Source organism: Leptodactylus fuscus, chromosome 7, assembly GCF_031893055.1.
Source record: "Leptodactylus fuscus isolate aLepFus1 chromosome 7, aLepFus1.hap2, whole genome shotgun sequence".
Lineage (NCBI taxonomy): Eukaryota > Metazoa > Chordata > Amphibia > Anura > Leptodactylidae > Leptodactylus > Leptodactylus fuscus.
In genome coordinates this window covers 27437094-27457501 of record NC_134271.1, presented here as the reverse complement: position 1 = coordinate 27457501, position 20408 = coordinate 27437094, and the positions used below count along the sequence as shown (strand labels likewise).

At 47.0% G+C, this 20408-nt stretch overlaps 1 protein-coding gene across 1 annotated transcript; it reads right to left on the bottom strand.

The window, feature by feature from the left end:
• Nucleotides 1–2457: 2457 nt before the first annotated feature.
• Nucleotides 2458–12052, bottom strand: PPP1R14B (protein phosphatase 1 regulatory inhibitor subunit 14B). The gene is made up of 4 exons (XM_075280519.1): nucleotides 11437–12052; nucleotides 5721–5804; nucleotides 5604–5636; nucleotides 2458–2737 (listed from the first exon to the last, which is right to left on the bottom strand). The coding sequence occupies exons 1-4, from the start codon at nucleotides 11638–11640 to the stop codon at nucleotides 2669–2671; spliced, it is 390 nt and encodes a 129-aa protein (XP_075136620.1). The 5' UTR covers nucleotides 11641–12052; the 3' UTR covers nucleotides 2458–2668.
• Between the last annotated feature and the right edge of the window lie 8356 nt (nucleotides 12053–20408).

Sequence of the window (20408 nt, the reverse complement as noted above, 5' to 3'; positions counted from 1 at the left end):
TCAGAACATCGCAGCAGCCCTGTCTGCTGTATGGCGATGGTTACTGCAGCACCAATCCTATTACCTGAATAGCAGCAGCCTGCACGTGTGCCCAGTCCATTGCAGCAGCTGATGATCTATGTGGGGTCTAGGTGGTGAACCCCTACTGAAAAATCAATTTGGGGTTGGAAAACCCCTTTAAATATATCCCTTTGTTCCCCAGGCATGTATCATCTTTGTCACACTGACATTTCCCCAGTATTCTTCATCATTCCAGCTCTGTCGGGGTCCACGGGGACCGCGTTTATATGGAGCAGATATGATTTCCCAATGTATTGCAAACTGCACTTGGCCAGACCACCACTGTGATTTTTAGCCTGGAAATACGGATTAATCTTTTTTTGTTTTTAACAAAATTTCTATATTGTTTGATGTGCAGCAGAACTGATCACAGTAAAGACTGTCTCCATTTTATATTCAACTGACCCCTAGTCAAAAGGGGCATCTGAATAGAAACCTAAAATTACATGAACGTCTGAGCAAGTCCTAAAAGGGAGTCTACCCCCCTACCAAAATAGCTTCTAAATCACAGTGTGCAATACAATTGTGGTACTTGTCTGCTGCAGAGAGAAAAACCACTTGTGTATGAACACATGCTTAGGTGACTTCTAAAATCGGTTGACTATAGGAGCGTTGATGGGGCAAGTGGTGAGGCATTCAGTGCCCACTGATCATAAGGACAAGAGCCCTAGGTCTCCTCTATTTGGTTACTTGTGCATTACTGTAACATTCAACTCTATAGGATGGGGGTAGGTAACCTTTGGCACTCCAGCTGTTGTAAGACTACAACTCCCAGCATGCAGACTTGCTCTACTGTTCTTGGAACTCCCATGGAAGTGAATGGAGCATGTTGGGAGTTGTAGTTTCGCAGCAGCCGGAGTGCCAAAAGGTTACTGACTCCTGCAGTAACAACTTTGAACAACCAAACATAGCGAAGTCGGCTTTAAGCTGTCCTATAAAGCTTAATGGCCTGGCAGCATACATACGTGACTACCCTTAAAGGGCATTTAGGACTCTGCAAGTGACCAATGGCATCGGCAATCAGAAACTTTAAGGGTTCTTCTGTGCTAACTATATTGATGACCTATGGCAGACCTGGGCAATGTCCAGCCCGTGGGCCACATCCGGCCCTCTGACTGCTTCTGTCAGGCCCGCATAGCTTGTGGAAGTTTATTCAAGGACCTGTGATGATGTCATCACAGCCTATCACCAGGATAGGCTATGACGTGTTAGAAGGCGGAGCCACACGGGACTGTGTGCTTGCTGCAAGCTGACGGCAATGGAGGCTGCTGGATGATAAAGAGAGAAGAGACAGCATGTGTGAGCAAGAGGGGGGAACTAGGGGCAGATGTAGGGGGGCAGTTACACTGAATGCACATGAAGGGGGGACATTAAACTAGGGGGCAGATGGAGGGTGACATTAAACTGGGGCAGCTGGAGGGGGATATTAAACCATGGGGGGTAGCTGGAGGGGGGCATGTCTTCCTCTAGTTGCCCCCAGTTTAATGTCCCCCTCCAACTATCCCCAATGTTTAATCCCCCTCCAGCTGCCCCAGTGTAATGTCCCCTCTAGTTTCTGCTAGTTTATACTGGGGCACCAGGAGAGGGACTTAATACTGTGGGACATTTGGAGGGGAACATTAAAATGTGGGGACGTATAATGTACGAGTGACTGTAGGAGGATTATACTTTGTGGGGGCACATGGAAAGATGATTGAGAATGGGCAGAGTCAGCGGAGAAGTGGGTGGAGCTAAATTTGCCGCGGCGCGCATGGCCCTCTAGAAACGTTGCAATTTCTCATGTGGTCCCATGGGAAAATTAATTGCCCTCCCCTGACCTATGGGATAGAACATGGATATCAGATCAGCGGGGGTCTAACAACCAGGACCCCCAATGATCAGCGTTCACAACAGCCGATACACAGAGAAGAGGAGCCAGAAGCAGAAACTTTTATACCTACAACCTGTGTGAACAAGTGCTAATCGTAATTGGAGACTCTAGTAAGCATTAACATTTCTGCAGTTTGGAGACTGTGCCTGTTGCATAATGTATTTGGTGCCGCTGCACAAGACGCTCTTCCTTCCTCGCCTGTTTTATGGTTTTTGTGCCAAAAATAGCATTATAAAATTAGAAGTTTTATAGCCATGTCCATGACCGGTGCTTCAATGTATTTTTCTGGGAATAAGCATGTATAGTCAATGTACTTTCTAGTGGCCTTGGCACAAGCCCTTCGCTGCACTTGAGTAACTGGGTGACGTGTCGCACTTCTGTTTACCACGCATCATCTTCTGCAAGTCTCCCGGGTGTTGTCACCAGGCAGTGGCCTCGCGAGACATTAGACTAGGTAGGTTTGTTGTGACAATGAATAAGGGAGAGCAGACACGGTAGATCGGGAGCAGTAAGAGCGGACGCTGATATCAGAACACTTAATTACATTTTATTTAGTTAAAAAAAGATTTCTACAAAATAGTCATATAAAAAAAAGGTTCCCCTGCATCACACGTCCAGATACAGGCTGCGAACAGCCACACACACTCTGTGGGTGCAGGAGGAGCCCGTGACCCTGCGATACTGCACTGCTACCAGGATGATAGAGAGGTGCCATTTTGGATCGTCTCAGTGTGTCCGTCACTTCTTCTGGGGAGTGCTCAGCTTCTGCATTCCCTGTATCTTCTCCAGTAATCCAGATATAAAGGCCTGTGTGGTGAAGGACCGCAGTTAGTATCACGTGCACAATATGGACAACCTAGTACTTATATTTCTCTATGATCTGGCAGAACGTAGGCCTCCCAACCTAGAACAAAGCTGCACGTTTTAGCACAACAACCATGGTGGAATTGTTAATGGTTAACCCGCTCTGCAATGCAAAGGTTGAAACTCAGGCTAGCCGCATGGGAAACCCTGTGAAATCTGCAGCACAAACCAACCTCTCATTGACCATCTCAACCTCACTGACCTATCCTCAGGGTGGTCAATATCATACCTGTGGGAGTCCGACACCCCTGATGATAAACTGACTGCTGTGCCCACTTTGTGTATGGCTCATTCACTTCAAAGGGCCGACTCTAGAGTCACACAACAGAGAGGTGGTCAGCTAAAACTGCAATGTAGCTCCCAGTAATGAGTACACGCTGCTTCTAACTTGCCATACAAAATATGGAGGTGGCTTTGGTACTCAAGCGATGCCCTATAGACTTTTATATGGCTTATCTGCAGCATCTAAAGCAGCCTCTGCACTATGTATGTATGAGTGAGCGTTGTACACATAAATGGGAGCCAGCTGATCTGCAGCGGTCCCAGGCGTCAGACCTTCAGAAATCTACTGATGGCCTATCCTAAGCATATATAGTTATATACGGTGATGGGTCTCGGTGGTCTTATGCCGTATACTGCTGACACCAGGAATTGGTTACAAAGGTGATGTGTATATGTGTGTAATAGCAGCATGGCGCTGAAAGGGTTGAAGGGGCGAGATGGGTAAGGGTAATATTTTTTCTTTAGTTGCTATCTTACCTCATTTCATGTATTTGCCAAATTTTTTTGATAACTGGAGAACAGTCAATGCTTTTGTAGACTGAAAAAGGAAAGCGACGGTACAGACACGAGGAACATTTATCAAGGCAATGACATCAGTTTTCTGGCAGGATTCCATTGACTACAATGGCGCTCAGGATGAGCACAATATTTAGCAGGCCCAACCACTGTTTCCTTTGAAATATTTTTTTTAGAGACTGAAGTTAAAATGGCCTCTCTTATTCAGCAAAGGTTACCGTCAATTTCACATAAGAAAGCGGTAATGAGTTCTACCAGGAGTATCGGAGCGGCCTCTCTCAAGTGACGTGTACAGGGTTACGGGATATTACGTGTGCTACACATGTTACACGCAAAGTTCTGCATCTGGGTAATAATAATCTGCATGTCACATATGTCCTAGGAGAGTCACTGGTGGAGAAGGACCTGGGTGTACTTGTTGGTCTTATAACAGCACAATGCCAGTCAGCTGCTTAGAAAGCCAGCAGGATATGGTCATGTATGATAACGGGTATGGACTCACGGGACAAGGATGTAATATTACCACTATATAAGTCATTGGTGCGGCCCCATCTGGAGTGTGCCATTCAGTTCTGGGCACCAGTTCATAGGAAAGATGTTCTAGAGTTGGAAAAGGAGCAATGGAGGACCTCAGTCATGAGGAGACACTAAGGCCCTATGTAGCAGGCCGCAGCAAAAAAAAGCATTATGGCAACACATGGTGGTTTTTCCTGCTGTGCTTTCTGCTTCCATTATACCTATAGGGAAACCGCCGGCATTTCCACAGGTATAATTGACATGGTGCGATTTTGGAAAACGCCGCGTATCCACTGCATGTATTTTTCCTGCAATGTGCGAATGGGATTCAACAGAATCCCATCCACTTTGCAGGGACTGTGAAACGCTGTGCTGTTTACGCCATATGGGCCTAAAGGAGTCCGCATTTAAGGATAGATATGGTACACCTATATAAATATATAAATGGCCCATACAATGGCACACCACTAAAGGTGCCGATTTCAGCAGGACTGGCCACATTTCCCCACAATGGCAGAGAAAACAAGGATAGAACATGCTGGATTTAAATATGCCCAATCCTTTTGTTGTCAAAGGATATTCTATATCTTAGTTATAGCAGACGTAGGAAAGACCTAATGTGTATGGTCAATGAAGGTATCTGTACCCCACTGTCGCGGTTCGGCATGAAGACACTCCCTCCTCCGGACTAGGCCCATTCATTGGGCCTAATCTGGAGCAGAGTGCGCTGTTTTCAGTCGCGGCTACCTGGTTTTTGGATTGGAACCTAAGGTGGCCTCCACCTCAGGTTCCGATCCAAAAAACCCTGTGTGAACTTACCCTAATAGGAAAAGTGTTTTGAGGGCAATGCCTGGGATTTGGTCTTGGCTCTAGATTCCCAGGCAAGGCACTTTCCCTTCATTTGTATATTAATAAAATGGTGATTTACATAAAACAGGGCCCCAAACCTGAATAAAAGAGGTGTATTTGGAAACTATAGAATCACCTCTACAAGGAGAAACATAACTTGAAGCTCCTGTGCCCCAGTGCAAAATCTGTATCTGCCATATGCCATTTAGTATAGTATATTTTATGTGACAGAAGAACCATTGGGGTACTCCAAAGTCTTGCAGCACCCCTACAGCTACGCCACAGACTCCCTTTAAGGGGCATTTCAGGTGGATAACAGCCTTAAATTCCTCTTCATTTCCGCCCCTGCAGTGGCAGAGCCTTGGTTTTGTGCTACTGGTTAGGCCCAGATGAATGGAATCAGTCACCGGGTGGACTGCTCAAATTTCGGAAAACAATGGGCGACAGAATCTGGGTGGAATCTTCCTCAAAAATCAGCACCATATTCTGCCCTAATAATGCAGCATGATCAAGGTAACGGAGGTGGACAGAATACTTCCCAGTTATATTTTCTAGCATTTCTTAAAGGTACACGCAATGCTGTAAACACCAGTTTCATAGTATTCCAGTACATCTATAGACATAACATATACAGACAGACACTCACCTCGGTTGGTTTGTAACAATCAATAAGAAGTTCCTGCAAAAGAACCAACACAAGTAGGTCATGTCAGGCAGCTGGGAATATATAGGACACAGGTCACACTATAGACTGACCACTCACCTTCACCCTCTCTCCCCGCTGTTCATCAGTTTCCATATCTAATAATTCGTCCACATCAATTTCCAGTTCTGGGATTTCTTCTTCCTGTAAGGACAAACATATGGGACGTATAAACCTCAGAGCGTACCGAAACTTCTGAACAACTTGATATTCTGGCACCATTCGTGTAACTAACATTGTAATGTACCATTTACAGATTGTGGCTCCTTTCTGTGAAATCCTCCTTTCTGTTCCTCTGTTATAGGCAGCAGAAATCCCCCCCCCCCCCGCCTGTAAATCTATACTAGAAGTTGCAGGATCCTGCTGAGGAATTAGACTAGGACCAAATGGTGACCAAATGGTGAAATCTGCGCTGCCCTTCGGTAGAAATTCCAGTTTTCATTTGTATGCAAATGAGTTCTCTCGCAGCACTGGGGGCGTCCTCAATGCTACGAGAGAAATCTCCAGCGCCGCCTCCAACTTCTTCAGGAACGGCTTCTCTGCGAATCTTCTTCCGGAGCTGAGTTCAAACTTCTACGCATGCGCAGTCGGCTCTGCTATCAGGAATAAGGCAGAGCTGACTGCACATGCGTGCGGCCATTTTTTTTGGCCGCTTAACCCAGCTTGCTATGTAAGCGGCCACAAGAAAATGGCCGCTTACACCAGGCAGGCATGCGCAGTCGGCTCTGCTTGAGGCCCGATGGCAGAGCCGACTGCGCATGTGTAGAAGTTTGAATCCAGCTCCGGAAGAAGACGCGCAGATAGGCCGTTCCTGAGGAAGATGGAGGTGTCGCTGGAGATACCCCCCAAATGGAAACCTAATCCGCTTAAAAAAGCAGAAACCCGCGGACCCCATAGACTATAATGGTTTAGTGGTTTCTGCGCAAAAAGGGCAAAAAATACGGAGAGAAAAACGCTGCTTGCCTCCCTGCACAGAGAGCCAATACTAGTGTGATCATATCTATTGTTCTGGTCCATTGGAGGATCAGAACAACGCATAGGTAGACCTCCACAACAAGGGTCACATGTGGACCCCATTAACTATAACCGCTGGGCGAAAAAGTCTCCAAATAAACTCCAACACAGGTGTGAACGTAGCCTTAGTTTCCTCCAACTGGACCCTAGTATATGTGTGATAGGAACATTATACCATAAGCACCATTGGGGGGGGGGGGCAGGTGATTGATATAATCTGCAAAAGTACTGCGCTGTAGAATATGTTGGTGCTATGTAAGCAAATAAAATCTGGTAATATACAGTATAAGAAGTCACACTTTTCTATCATGACATTCCCATTAAATGAGCAGTTACGTGGACGAGGAATATAATGATATGTACACAGTTCTGGGCTCTTGTCATACCCTGCAATATGTAGGGCTTGATGTGGTGAGGCTAGAGGATGAGTCACAGTAAATTCACATCTATGCAGCTAACCCGCTACAGCTGCCACCACCAATAGCTACGCGAGTTCTTGTGGTCTGAGTGGCAATGAGTCAACTCTGGGGTAGTCGGAGACCACGCTATGAAGAATCCCCAAATATGTCTGGCTAAAGATTAGCGGCTGCCTAGAATTTAAGCTAGTAAATCTCAGGAATAACCGGATTTTATCGCCCAGGTGCCATCGTCCTGCTGCTTGGTGCAGGTCAACTGCAAGGAATTTTTATTTTTGGCTCTGACCCCCATTGTGTCCCATAGTCACATGACTGCAAGAACGGTGCACGCAGGACTTTCTCTTCCTGAACGGAGCAGGGGATGTAACCAATAACCAGGGGTTCGCCACAGAATGTGAAGTACAAGGGATTGCCTGTACAAGTTACACCGCCATACCAGCTCAGTCCTATAGCCCATAGGGCCCCTTTGTGTCGTTCAATGACTACATTCGTTTCATCAGCTGAAAAATGCATTATTCATTGTTGTCTGGTACACAGTGTGAAGTGTAGACTGTGAACGTGATGCCGGGGATGTGACTACTCGATGCTTTACAGCGTAAAAACACTTATTACATATTCACAGTCAGAAAATGTGTCCTGATGAGACTTGTACAGCCCCGAAATACCCAGACATCATGTGTGACCGGACATACACACCGTCATAGTCATATGGTTAGCAATGTGTGACTGCATTACATTACTGGTGCTCGCAACCAAGTTCCCTGACAGATACCTAGAAGGGGTTGTCCGCAGGCTCCAGGACGTATGGGGAAGTATAGGGCGATGACTAGGACAAGTTTTGCATGGGAGAGATCATTAAAAACAACAAAACAAGCGATGTGTATGAGCAGGGGCATTGTGTCCTGTATGATGGGGGTCGTGCATGGTAGGTGGGGGTCAGGGGTAGGAAGTCTGATCACCTACACTGATGTCAGGCTTGGACATGCTACCATGGATGGAGAGAACAGTAATAGTAGTACAACAATACAAGCGATGTGTATGAACAGGGGCATTGTGTCCTGTATGAAGGGGGTCGTGCATGGTAGGTGGGGGTCAGGGGTAGGAAGTCCGATCACCTACCTGTGGACATACCACCAGGAACGGAGAACACTAGGAAAACAAGTACCACAATTCAAGCGATGCATATGAGCAAGACCATGGTAGTGAAAAGTGTCACATTGTGACCCCAGGGTGCCCTGACTATGGCAATGTTTGACTCTTTTGCAAGTAGAAGTCATGGTCGTGGCACCTTCACGGTCCCCATGTGGCTCTCATTCATTTTAATGAATGAAATCACAACGCAAGGCGGCGATCTTTGGTTGTGGCCATTCACTGTGTACCCCTAGCCTCAAGTCCAACGTCTTGGTGCCGGATAGCACAGGACAACTTCCAAGGCTTTACAAAAGCGGTGTCCTGTTTTTAGGATAGGACATCTACCGGGACCCTCGCAGATCACCTGTACAGACGCAAGCTGCACACTGCATCTGCACCAGCATGAGAAAACAGCTGATCTGCGGGGTCCCAAGAGTCCCAAATGTCTACTCTAAGTATAGGACATCAGTATTGAAAAACTGCAGAACCCCTTTAAAGTCTCAACGGGTCACAGCTATTTTTGCAACTCAAGGAGGACCTGTCCACTAATATTATTTTAAGGTTATGGCTGGTCAGCGTATGATAACATGATATAGGTCAAATAAGGGAAAGTTCTGCATTCTATTGGAGGGATTATCCCAACTTTACAACCTCTTTCCCTTCGACTTACTAGGCAGAGCTCTTGCAGATGACCACATGGGCTACAGATGTAGCAGAGTTAGCCCGACCGCTGCATATTAAACATAAGGGTTAAGAATCTTCCTGGCTGCGGCCACTAGAGTATACAGGATCCTTGTGTATAATACTGTATATAGCCCCACAGGAGGGAATGTTATACGTAAACATATCAGGCAGTATTACGTAGGTGTGAACAACAGGTTAACACTAATGTATACAGGAGGATCTGGCATGTATGGCACAAATCCATCACGTAGGAGCCAAAGACTATAGTGATACACCTGGCACCTAAACATCCAAGGACGGAGCAAAGTGCAGCGTACACTGTATACACAGCACGGCCCCTGTATATAAAAACAGTCACATCACAATCCTCATAGACATTACCAATGGAAAACATGGACCGCAACATGGCGTTTACGCTAAGTGTGGCCTTATGTTTAGGCCCCGTGCATACTACTGTGCGCGGGCGGCCATGATTGAACTGATGCCATTCAATGAATGGGGGCTGCGGAAGCATGGCCGCAAAACCGGACAGGAATACAACCTATCCTGAATTGTGGCCCGGACGCGGATCATGGGCCGACGCTGCGCTATCCTGGCTGACGGTCATCTGCAAGGTGCCTTAGAGAACGTTATAAGTCGGCCCACCACCTTGTTTCTCATAGGGATACCCCATGGTTGCTCTGTGGTGACATTACAATACATCACGGTGGTTTGTAATAGTGCAGCTCTATTAGAGATGGACCTTTCACTCTGAGACTTCAAAAGGGTTACGGGTGTTTCACTAAGACTGGCATTTCTTAATAAAGCCCCTCGAATGGTGCGGGGCCCGCAAGAAATATCAAGTGGCTCCGGCCTCATAATAAATCAGGCGCATGCGCGAGCACCAGAATATAGAGGTCTATCATTCAGGAACTGGCGCGGATTTCTTGTATAACGCCCGCCAATTTTCTGGTGTGAGTTATATTACATACGTCGGGCCTTGCGCCAAAGATGCGCCACATTATCACCCATCTACGCCAGAACACTGAGGCTTGTGTGGAACCCAGTGAACCCTCCAGCAAGAGGATGATCCTGATAATTACTTCTAAATGACATGTGCCCGGTGCCAGTGTCCGATGCCAAGCCTAAAAATACCACAATCTAATACAGGGCAGCCATATTCCTCTCCGTAACAGGTGACAGGGCTGTGGAGTTGGAGTCGGAATAAAGCTGACAACCCTGGCATCATAATAAAATAATTAAAGGGGTTGTCCTGGTATGGACACCTCTCCTATGCACAGGACAGGGGGTATGTGCCCAATCGCCAGGTACCCCAGTGATCAGGAGGATCATTGTGATGCCCCTCTGTTACTCTTCCTGGAAATCTCTGAATAAATTGACAACCGAGTCTCACTATATGATCTGACACTGTCCTATCACTGCTGACAGTCCCAGACTAAGCTAAACCACCGACTCTGACTCCTATAGTCCGACTCTGACTCCTTCAGTCACAGGCGGAAAAGATTCTTCCATTCAGTAAAAAACCAGCAATTGGATTCCAATGAAAGTGCAAATGTAACAAATGATGTATCTAATTACACCGTATTATTAATTGTATAATCTAATTAAAAATAATTCATAATTTTATTTAAAGCTGAGTCAGTAACTTTTTCCATCTCTGACCGGAAAGCCCTGCCTTTGACTAGGTGAATGGTAATACCCAGTTGTACGTTTCATCCTAAATTTCCAGGAGGAATAACTGAGGAACAACACACGAAAAGATACTATAAACTGGGACTTAATGTGTCCATAGTAAAATAATATACGGTAATACAAGCGTTATATACATCTAGTAAAGGGGCAAATCCAAAATTCTTTGTTCACATGGTGGAACATTCACCCGGATTTCGCCACATATTCCTTTCACAAATTACAAAACCGCATTTCTCGTAGCAGAAACCTCAGTTAAAACTGCAACCCTGCGACAGAAATCCGATTTCTGCCACTAGTGTGAACACACGTCGACGTAGTCTGCTGATGGATTTTGTATGGAAAGCTGGGATTTCGTGATTCCCGCCCCAACAGGATGAGGTCACTTCCCCGACTGATAGTATTAGTTACGCTTGCAGTCAGTATATACAGTATATAGTCTACACTTTGTCACATTATGAACATAATTGGACGAGTGTAACAATACCCAGATTATAATCTAGCGCGGATTGTAATCCTATATAATCTGGGCTCACTTTCTCGTACATATGACTTTAAGATACCAGCCCGCCTCAATGTCTTCCGATTTATGGCCGTCACATGCTGGTGACAGGTGTCCTCAGCTGTTCCTAGGACTCACGGTGGCATCGGAGCACGCTGCCAGCTCACACCCTGCCCTGGAGTGACAAGATGGGTGCCCGGGCCAGATTAACTCAACACTGGTGCCCACCCAGACGGTCTCCTCTATTGTCCCAGCTATAATCTCATTGACTCCTCTGCACGGGATTAGCTCCAGTATTAGGAGACATTGCCCCATGAGGGGCGGGTAGATGTGCCCTCACCTGGCAGTCATACAGCCCCACCAGCTGCTCCAGGATCCACTCCTCCAGCCTCAGTCTCTTTCTTAGCTCCTTGCGGTCATACTTGACTGTCACTTTGCCCGGGTGTCGTCTCTCCGGTTCCTGTGTGGTCTCTCCTGGGGACTGGAAGTAGACCCGGGGGGAAGTGGCATGGGGGCCGGAGCCAGGGCTACTGAGGGCGGCCATGAGACAGCCAAGGGGGACAAGAGACAGTCCACGAAAGTGTCAAGACAGCTCAGGGGAAGACAGCGAGGTCAAGTGACAGCCGGGCAGACAAAGAACGCAAAAGTGACAGTGACACCGGGAGAAGAGAGTGCTCACTGCCGGGGGACACTCACTGAGACTCCCTCCATCAGTCACAATACAATGGACAGTCTTTGTCAGAAGTGTCTCTTCTTGCAGTTATCCCGACTCCACGCGATATGACAGTCTCTAGTTCAGTCAGCAGTCTTCTCCATAGCGTGCAGTGCTGCTGTCTCTCCCCCACGTGGACTCCACTCCCCGGGTCCAGATGCCGTCTCTTTCCCTTCCTGTATGTCTCTCTTTCTCCTTTGTTTCTGTCCGTCTCTCCCAGTTCCTCCCTCTCCTCCGCCTCTTAAAGAGACGCCCCCTCCTCCTGGGCTGTCTCTTCCCCTGGCTGTTGCAGCTGTCCCGGGTGTTCCTTATTCCAGCTGTCCCTTTCTTAGGAGACATCCTGTGTCCTCACAGACTACATGGCCATGTCTATGTGCGGGCCCTGCCCCTGTCTCATGGCTGGGCTGACATTACCTCGCACTCCTATAAACGTCTTATCATGCTAGATGTATACATGTGTGACGTCATGCCACCAGATGACAGTATGACGTCATTGACATGCCTCCTTAAGAAATGATGGACAAAAGATTTTCTGCCAGACTAGTGTAAGACGATTGTCAGAAACCGCCTGCAAGCCTGACTTTATCGTATGGCGATTATCGTGAAATAAAAAGCTGACGCCATTATATTCATTAGGGTCCTTTGGGATCCATTTGTGTCCAGTATTTTCCCCAAACCGCTGCTGGACCTAGAAGAGACAAGAAATGGACAGCGCAAATGTCAGCGTAGTATAAGGCCCTGTTCACATCTGGGTTAGGGTATGTTCACACGACGGAAACCTTTTCCACCGCGTGAACTCTTCACGCAGCTAGCCACGACGGGATGGCGATGCAGTGCACCCCGCCTAATGGGCCTAATCGGGAGTGAGTCTCACGCCGCGGCGAGATAGGGCATGTCGCTTTTTTTTCCGCTAGCGGAAAATAATCGCTAGCGGGAAAAAGAAGCGAGCGGCTCCCATTGAAATGAGTGGGATTCTTTTTTGCAAGCGGATTCCACGTCAAAATCTGCCCACAAAAAACTCCATGTGAACCAGCCCTTAGAGACGTAAAAGAACGAGGGGTGCCAATACCTAATAGACACTTATATATATTGATATCCATTAGGTTTCCATCATGATGAACAAAATCAGCAATGAATTTAACACACAGGTGTGAACAGCGTATTACAAACAGGGCATGAAAGCTACAAATTAATTTAGCGACTTACAGCATCATATATGACTATGATATTGTGAGACCAAGTCCCTAGACAGTGTTCAGTTTTGGGAATACAGACAATTTACGGTACAATGGGAGGCAAATTTGGAGCAGAATCTGATGCAGATTCCTACATGTGAACGTACCCTAAACAGGTTTGCCTTATGGGATTTTTAAAGGGGTTGTACTAGATTTACAGCTGATCCCTAACCAATGGATGGGGGATAAATTGTGAAGGTCTGGCTACGGGGTCCCCTGAGTTCATGAAAATGGGGTCACTTGTGTCACCATATGAATGGTCATACAAGGGACTGCCGGAAATACAGTGACCTTCAAGATTGCATTAAAAAGTAGCCTTCTAGAGAGGTGGTCATCTCAAAGGATATGACCTGAATGCTAATATTTGGTGGTCTTCTCAAAGAGGGGTTTCGAGAGGTTTCACTTGTAGTCAGATACTACGTTTGGCTTATAGTGCTGTATAATAAGCAATTACAACATGTCAGGAACTTGTCCCGCAGCGCGGAGCCTCGTGAGGTTCAGGTTCTTCATTTCAGATGGTGGGAGTGGTAGAAAGTGAAAATGAGGTCAAGTCGTTATGTAGTGTAAGATAGCGCCGGATTATTCTGACTCACGCCGATCACACGTTTCTCCATAAAATGTAATTGTTGTTAGTAGCAGAAATATAATGAGTATTTTCATCACGTCAGTGACATGTTTAGATGACAGGCCCAAAGCCTCATGGAGGAGATCACTGTTGGTATTATTGTAGGCGGCCGGCACTGTGGTCACTTGAGCTACTGGAATCTTTTGTTGTCTTAGCTGCTTGTACATCCCCTGACCCCGCTTAGTCACCCTCACAGTAATATCTGTATTGAGGAAGTGATGGTGCACGTTGTGTTTTTACATGATGACTTTTACGTTCCCACTTCCTGCCAGTATAGACAGTATAGAATGGCCAGAACGGCTGGTGCTAGTCATCATGTGCTCTGCAGGCAGGAAAGAGTCAGCCGCAACGTGGCCCACATTTATTAGTATGGGCTCTTTGTATGATGAGAACTGGGGCTTGTGACTGGTGACTGCCCCACTAAATGCTCTACATGTCACCCATGACACTAACCAGTGTGCTGCCCACTCAGAGCCATATAAGGGGATATTCACACGTCGAAGATTTGTTGGTCAAATTTTTGTGACGGAAAATCAGGTCTATTTATCTGCATGGAGTTGTTCTGGGAACCAGACTTGTGGAGTCAGTACTCAGTAGGCCAAACCACCGACTCGGAGTCCAATTATTTGCCATTTCTTTACAGCCCGACTCTGACTCTTTCTCCAACTCCGACTTCTTCATAAGCGGGTGACAGCCAGAAGCAGTAAGGGCTAGTTCACACGTGGGCAAAGGGGAGGTTTTTGACAGCGGAATTCGCTTCAAAAACCTCTCCTTTAACATGGTGGTCTATGTAGACCACTAGCTTTTTTTTTCCTCCTAGCGTTTTCCGCCTGAAGAAGCGACATGACCTTTCTTCAGGCGGAAAACGCCTGAAGAATTGCATAGAAGTGAATGGGAGGCGAAAAAACCGCGCGGTTTTCGCCTGCAGTTTCTATAGCACATATAGGAAAAAAAAACCCTAGCGAAAACTGCTAGCGAAAACCGCGTCAAAAACCTCGTCAAAAACCGCGTGGAATGCAAAAAACAGCGTCAAAAAAACTCCTCGAGGTTTTTTACCTCGCACAAATAAGCTAGGCGGTTTTCACGTGTGAACTGACCCTAAAGATCCTGAGCTCTGAGATTAAAGGGCTAGTTCACACGGGGCAAGAGGGGGGGGGGGGGGATTTTGATGCCGAATCCACCTCAAAAACCGCCCCCTCATAATAGAGGTCTATGTAGACCGCTAATGTTCTTTATTCCGTGAGCGGTTTGTTCCCGCTCACGGAAAAAAGAAGCGAGTTGCCCTTTTGTTCAGGCGGATTCAGCCACGGCGTCCGATTTGCGACACCACCCTCCGCACTAGGCCCATTCATTTGTCCTAATCTGGAGCGGAAATCCACGACAGAATGTGAACTAGACCAAAAGGTTAGAAGTAAATATGCTACAAACTATACATCTAATATATTATACAATGTTAAAAATTCTGTAAAATAATTTATTCTAAAACCAGAGTTGAAGTCGGTAACTGTCACGGGATGGTTAGAGTCTATACTATAGGCAATGTGTAATATATATTTCATGTGGAATGTATTCTCTAACCTGTTGTAAACATCAGTGTGTAGTTGGCTGATTCGGGTCTAGTGTGTTAGCACATTGTATGCAAATACCTCTAACTAGTGAGGACAATGGGTGGAGATAATCTGATCAGTGTCTCCAAGAAGATGTTGGATGGTGCATTGTCCATAGTAGACAGGGAGTCTGCTCTCCTTGGCATAGGTGAGGGGGGAAGGATCTGTGGCTCAGCCCTTCCCACCCCCAGGTATAGGTGTAACAGTTTAGTATATAGTATATAGCTAGCAGTTAGTATGTGTTAGCCGGCCTGTGCACAGCTCTGCAGAGAGCCAGAATTTAGTTACAGGACCAAGGAACCAAAGCTATCATTGGATTGTGACTTCTGTGGACTTATTGTTATTACGGTTGATGTGACCGCCGCCGGCTACTAACTTTGTGGATTACAATAAATTGCTGTTGTCTCCCGACCTCTTGCGTCCGTGTTGATTCAAAAGACCATCCGGAGGAAGACGTATACTTTTGCTCCGTTACAACTGGTTGGCAGCGGTGGGATCAACAGCGGACAGCGAGATGGACTACAGCAGCCCAGCGATTAATGGAGCCACAACCTCAGAATACAGGAACTGGACTATGGCAAGTCTACAAGTAAGGGCCCGGGAACTAAACCTGAGTTACCAGGGAAGAACGAAAGATCAACTGATCGAGGCACTGGAGGAGATGACCCTGCAAAGCGACCATGAGGAGGGCTGCCCCCAGGAGACAGTAGAGATACAGGAGTGGCAGGTACAGACCCAAAAGAGCAGATGGGTTGTTTTGTATGAGGAGGAGTTGGCAGTGCTGGGGCTAGGAGCAACTGCAGAGCAAAGGAGTAGAGCATTACAGAGGGCTCAGGAAACGGAGAAGGAGGAACAGAGAATGGCGCATGAAAAGGAAAGAATGGCGCATGAAATGCGAATGGCTGAGATAACTATGAGGAATTATAATCAAACGTCGACCCCCAGCCCAACAGTGAGAGAACCACCATATGTCTCCCATAAACACTTCAAGACCTTTGAGGAAGCGGCTGGGGATGTTGATGGATATTTTCAGGACTTCGAACACCAGTGCCGCCTGATGGAAGTCCCAGAGAAGGATTGGGTCCGGTATCTGGTGGGGCACCTACGGGATGGGGCTGCGGAAGCTCTCAGAGCCATGGACCCTAGTGATCAGCGGGACTATGAGGCCATTAAAAGAGCGGTGCAGAAGTATTATGCAGTCACTCCAGAGACCTACCGAGTTCAGTTCCGCTCTTTGTCTTACAATGGGGGAAGCTCCTTCCACATGTTCGCCCACAAGTTGAAGCAAGCATGCAAGCGCTGGCTAGAAGGAGAGGAGGCTGTCACAGTCGATAAGATCCTCCAAGTCATACTTAAGGAACAGTTCTTTTCCCAGTGCCCCGCTGAGATCCGTGAGTGGGTGCTGGAACGGAACCCAGCCACAGTTGAGCAAGCTGCTTCTCTTGCAGATGAGGGCCTGACCATCAAGCCGCAGTGGAAGAGGTTGTTTGCAGAGGAGCGGAAAACTACCACAGTCCGCCAGACACCCTTCAGCCAGCCAACCACCTTTCGTGCCCGGCCTCAGGATTACAATTCCCCCTCTACCCCTGCCCCAGCCCATCGGCCTCCAGCTATGAACAACCCTGTCCCTAGACAACGACCTACTGGAAGAATGCTAGAGCGCAGATGTTTTGGGTGCGGGCGGCCTGGACATTTGCAAGCTAGTTGCCCTGTTAACATGGGGGCACGGGCCACCGTGGCATCCCGGCCTATTCACTACCTGGGAACCACTCCTAGGACAGAAAGTTTGGCCCCATTTCCAGATGACTCCATGAATGACACATCTGTTCCACCTCCAGGGGTCTATGGGATTCAGCCTTCCGCCACACATCCCGCAAACCTTCAGAGGAAGCACTTGCAGGAGGTCCTACTGGATGGCCGAACAGTTGTTGGATTCCGGGACTCGGGAGCTTTCCTAACGGTAGCGGACCCCCGAGTTGTGCGACCCGAGGCCCTAGAGGAGGGTCCTGGCATTTCTATCAAGTTGGCAGGGGGTACTCAAAGACGTATTCCTAAAGCTACCGTGGAACTCGACTATGGTTATGGACCAAAACGATGCACAATTGGTGTGATGAGCGGGCTGCCGGCCGATGTTCTGTTAGGCAACGATGTTGGAAATCTACAGTGCCACTTTGTGGGAGCAGTGACCCGAAGCCAAGCTCAGGGAGAAGCCAACATGGATCCACCGGATTTTCTGACAGATGCCAGCCCTTCAACCCTACAACTTTACCATTCAGTACCGCCGAGGGAACCAACACCAGAACGCGGATGGGTTATCCCGGCAGGAGGACATATGAGCTATAGAGACTGATGTGCATTCCCCAATTTACCTGTGTAGGCCAATTGTGTCATGCACATGTTTTGAGAGGGGGAGGGGTTGTCACGGGATGGTTAGAGTCTATACTATAGGCAATGTGTAATATATATTTCATGTGGAATGTATTCTCTAACCTGTTGTAAACATCAGTGTGTAGTTGGCTGATTCGGGTCTAGTGTGTTAGCACATTGTATGCAAATACCTCTAACTAGTGAGGACAATGGGTGGAGATAATCTGATCAGTGTCTCCAAGAAGATGTTGGATGGTGCATTGTCCATAGTAGACAGGGAGTCTGCTCTCCTTGGCATAGGTGAGGGGGGAAGGATCTGTGGCTCAGCCCTTCCCACCCCCAGGTATAGGTGTAACAGTTTAGTATATAGTATATAGCTAGCAGTTAGTATGTGTTAGCCGGCCTGTGCACAGCTCTGCAGAGAGCCAGAATTTAGTTACAGGACCAAGGAACCAAAGCTATCATTGGATTGTGACTTCTGTGGACTTATTGTTATTACGGTTGATGTGACCGCCGCCGGCTACTAACTTTGTGGATTACAATAAATTGCTGTTGTCTCCCGACCTCTTGCGTCCCTGTTGATTCAAAAGACCATCCGGAGGAAGACGTATACCTTTGCTCCGTGACAGTAACTTTTTTCCAACTCCACCTAAGTTGGGCCTGTTACCGACTTCACAATCAAATAATTGGGACAGTTGCATACATTTCTGCAGCCAGCACACCTGCTGCCTGTGAATTCACCCTCATGGCCATGTGTTATTTCAGTGTGCTATCCAGGCATATTAGGCTAAGTTCACACAGAGTTTTTTTAGTCAGGGTCTTGGCAGAAATCCGCTTCCAAACCCTGAACCAAAAAACTCCTCACCATTCAAAGTATCCAAAACATTCATTCTTTTTTGAAACCTGAGCGTTTTCCGGCTCACGGCTTCAATGCAAGTCAATGTGAGCCCTTTTTTCCTGCTCATGTTTTTTGGTCAGAAACCTGAAACGTTTTTGGCAAAAAACCTGATCAGGAAACGCCAGGCGTTTTTTTAAATTATAATTCATGACCACACCCCAAGAGAAAACGGATCAGGAAACTCCTCGAAAAACGACTCAAAACGCTTCAGGAAACGCTTCAAATGGCAAAAAAGGAAACTTCTCACGCGTTTTCCGGTCTAGTTTTGACAATGCCAAAAACCTGACCAAAAAACTACGTGTGAACTTACGCTAGGTTCACACCTGCGTTCTGGTCTCCGTTCTGTGCTTTCCGTCTTCTGCATGCCAGAAGACGGAAAGCACAGACCGGGTCCGGCCATGAGCGGCGGTGAGCGTTTTATGCTCTCCGCCGCGAAACCGGATTCTTTAATCCGGACACAGAGTACTGCATGTCCGACTCTGTGTCCGGATTAAAAAACCCGGTTTCGCGGCGGAGAGCGCAAAACGCTCCACGGCCGGACAGCTTTCTCACCCATTCAAATGAATGGGTGAGAGAGAGTCCTGCAGGTTTCCGTCTCCTGCTCTGTTTTATGCAGGAAACGGAAACCTGCAGAACGGACACCTTACCTGTGTTTTTTACAGATCTATGTGCAGCCTGAGGGAAGAATATGGGAAGTGGAAACAATGGTTGGCAAATGGATGTAATCCATGTGATATTCGTATTCGTGGAACAGTTAACAAGTTAACCAGAGGGGTATTTTTTTGCAGATCTGTAAATACGGGTGACACATTGAAACAATACGAACATACGACACTGATGCTGAAGACACACTGGCTGCAAAAACTGAACACTGAACAGTATGTTGTGAACCTCAAATTACACACGGTCGTGAGCGTGAGGCCTTAGGCCCTATTAGAAGATCATGTGCTAGGACAGTGTGCTATCCGGGCTCTTGGATCTGTTGCACTTGCCTTTTCTAATATTCTTGGTGTACGTGATTCAGACCAAGGAAGCATCGCAACAGTACTGCGCATGCACCGAGAATATGAGCAGCGGTGAATGCAGAAGAAGTCAGGGCCAGCCGAGATTCGACATACTGTATAGCTCTGTCAAGCAGAGAAAGGAGGAAGAGGCGGAGTGGGCACAGGGCGCATCGACACTGACAACCCCACCATAGAGTTAATTTGCATATTGACAAAAAAAACAGACTCCCTTTAAATTCTCTTCCCAAAGAAGCTCCATTTTATACATTGCACCCCTTATGTTCTTATTCCGCCATGCTGTTACTAAAGCACCGCTCCCCGGTACGCTTATACAGGTCAGTCGGTCTCCTGCCTGGAGCTGTCAGCAGTTTTGCAGAGTCAGACCGCTGTCAGACTTCCTTTCATGACTTTTCAGATAAGGACTAGAAGAAGTTTTTAGTTTTTACCTCCCTTTGTTGACATAGAATCCCCATTGGTCATGGTGTTAAAAGGGTCAAATCTGATAAAAGCCATTAAGTCTCGGCTGTCAATCACAGACAAGAGGTCACATCCAGGATTGTCTTCCAATTCATCCATCCGCACTCATACATAGATGTCTATTTGTCGTCTGGGGTAGTCATTTACTGACCAACTTGTACCTCATACATCAATCCTCTCAACATTTCAGATAGTCCCTGACGAAGAAGGAAATTTCAGGAGCAAAGAGTAATAGAGTAGATTAAAAAAAAAATAAGGACCAGTGGGGAAACTGGAATCTACGACACAAAAATTTCTCTTATTTTTTTTTTTCCCAAAACAGCACCACGCCTGTCCACAGGTTAAATTCGGTATTGCAACACTATTCACTAATGTACAGTATAACTG

Bases quoted from the DNA above. Each gene is read 5' to 3' on its own strand.
- PPP1R14B (XM_075280519.1), bottom strand. From the start codon at position 11,640: ATGGCCGCCCTCAGTAGCCCTGGCTCCGGCCCCCATGCCACTTCCCCC. The intron at 5,805-11,436 runs GTGAGGGCACAT...TTGTCCTTACAG, and splicing joins TGGGGCTGTATGACTGCCAG to GAAGAAGAAATCCCAGAACT. The intron at 2,738-5,603 runs GTGAGTGTCTGT...TTCACCACACAG, and splicing joins ATTGTTACAAACCAACCGAG to GCCTTTATATCTGGATTACT.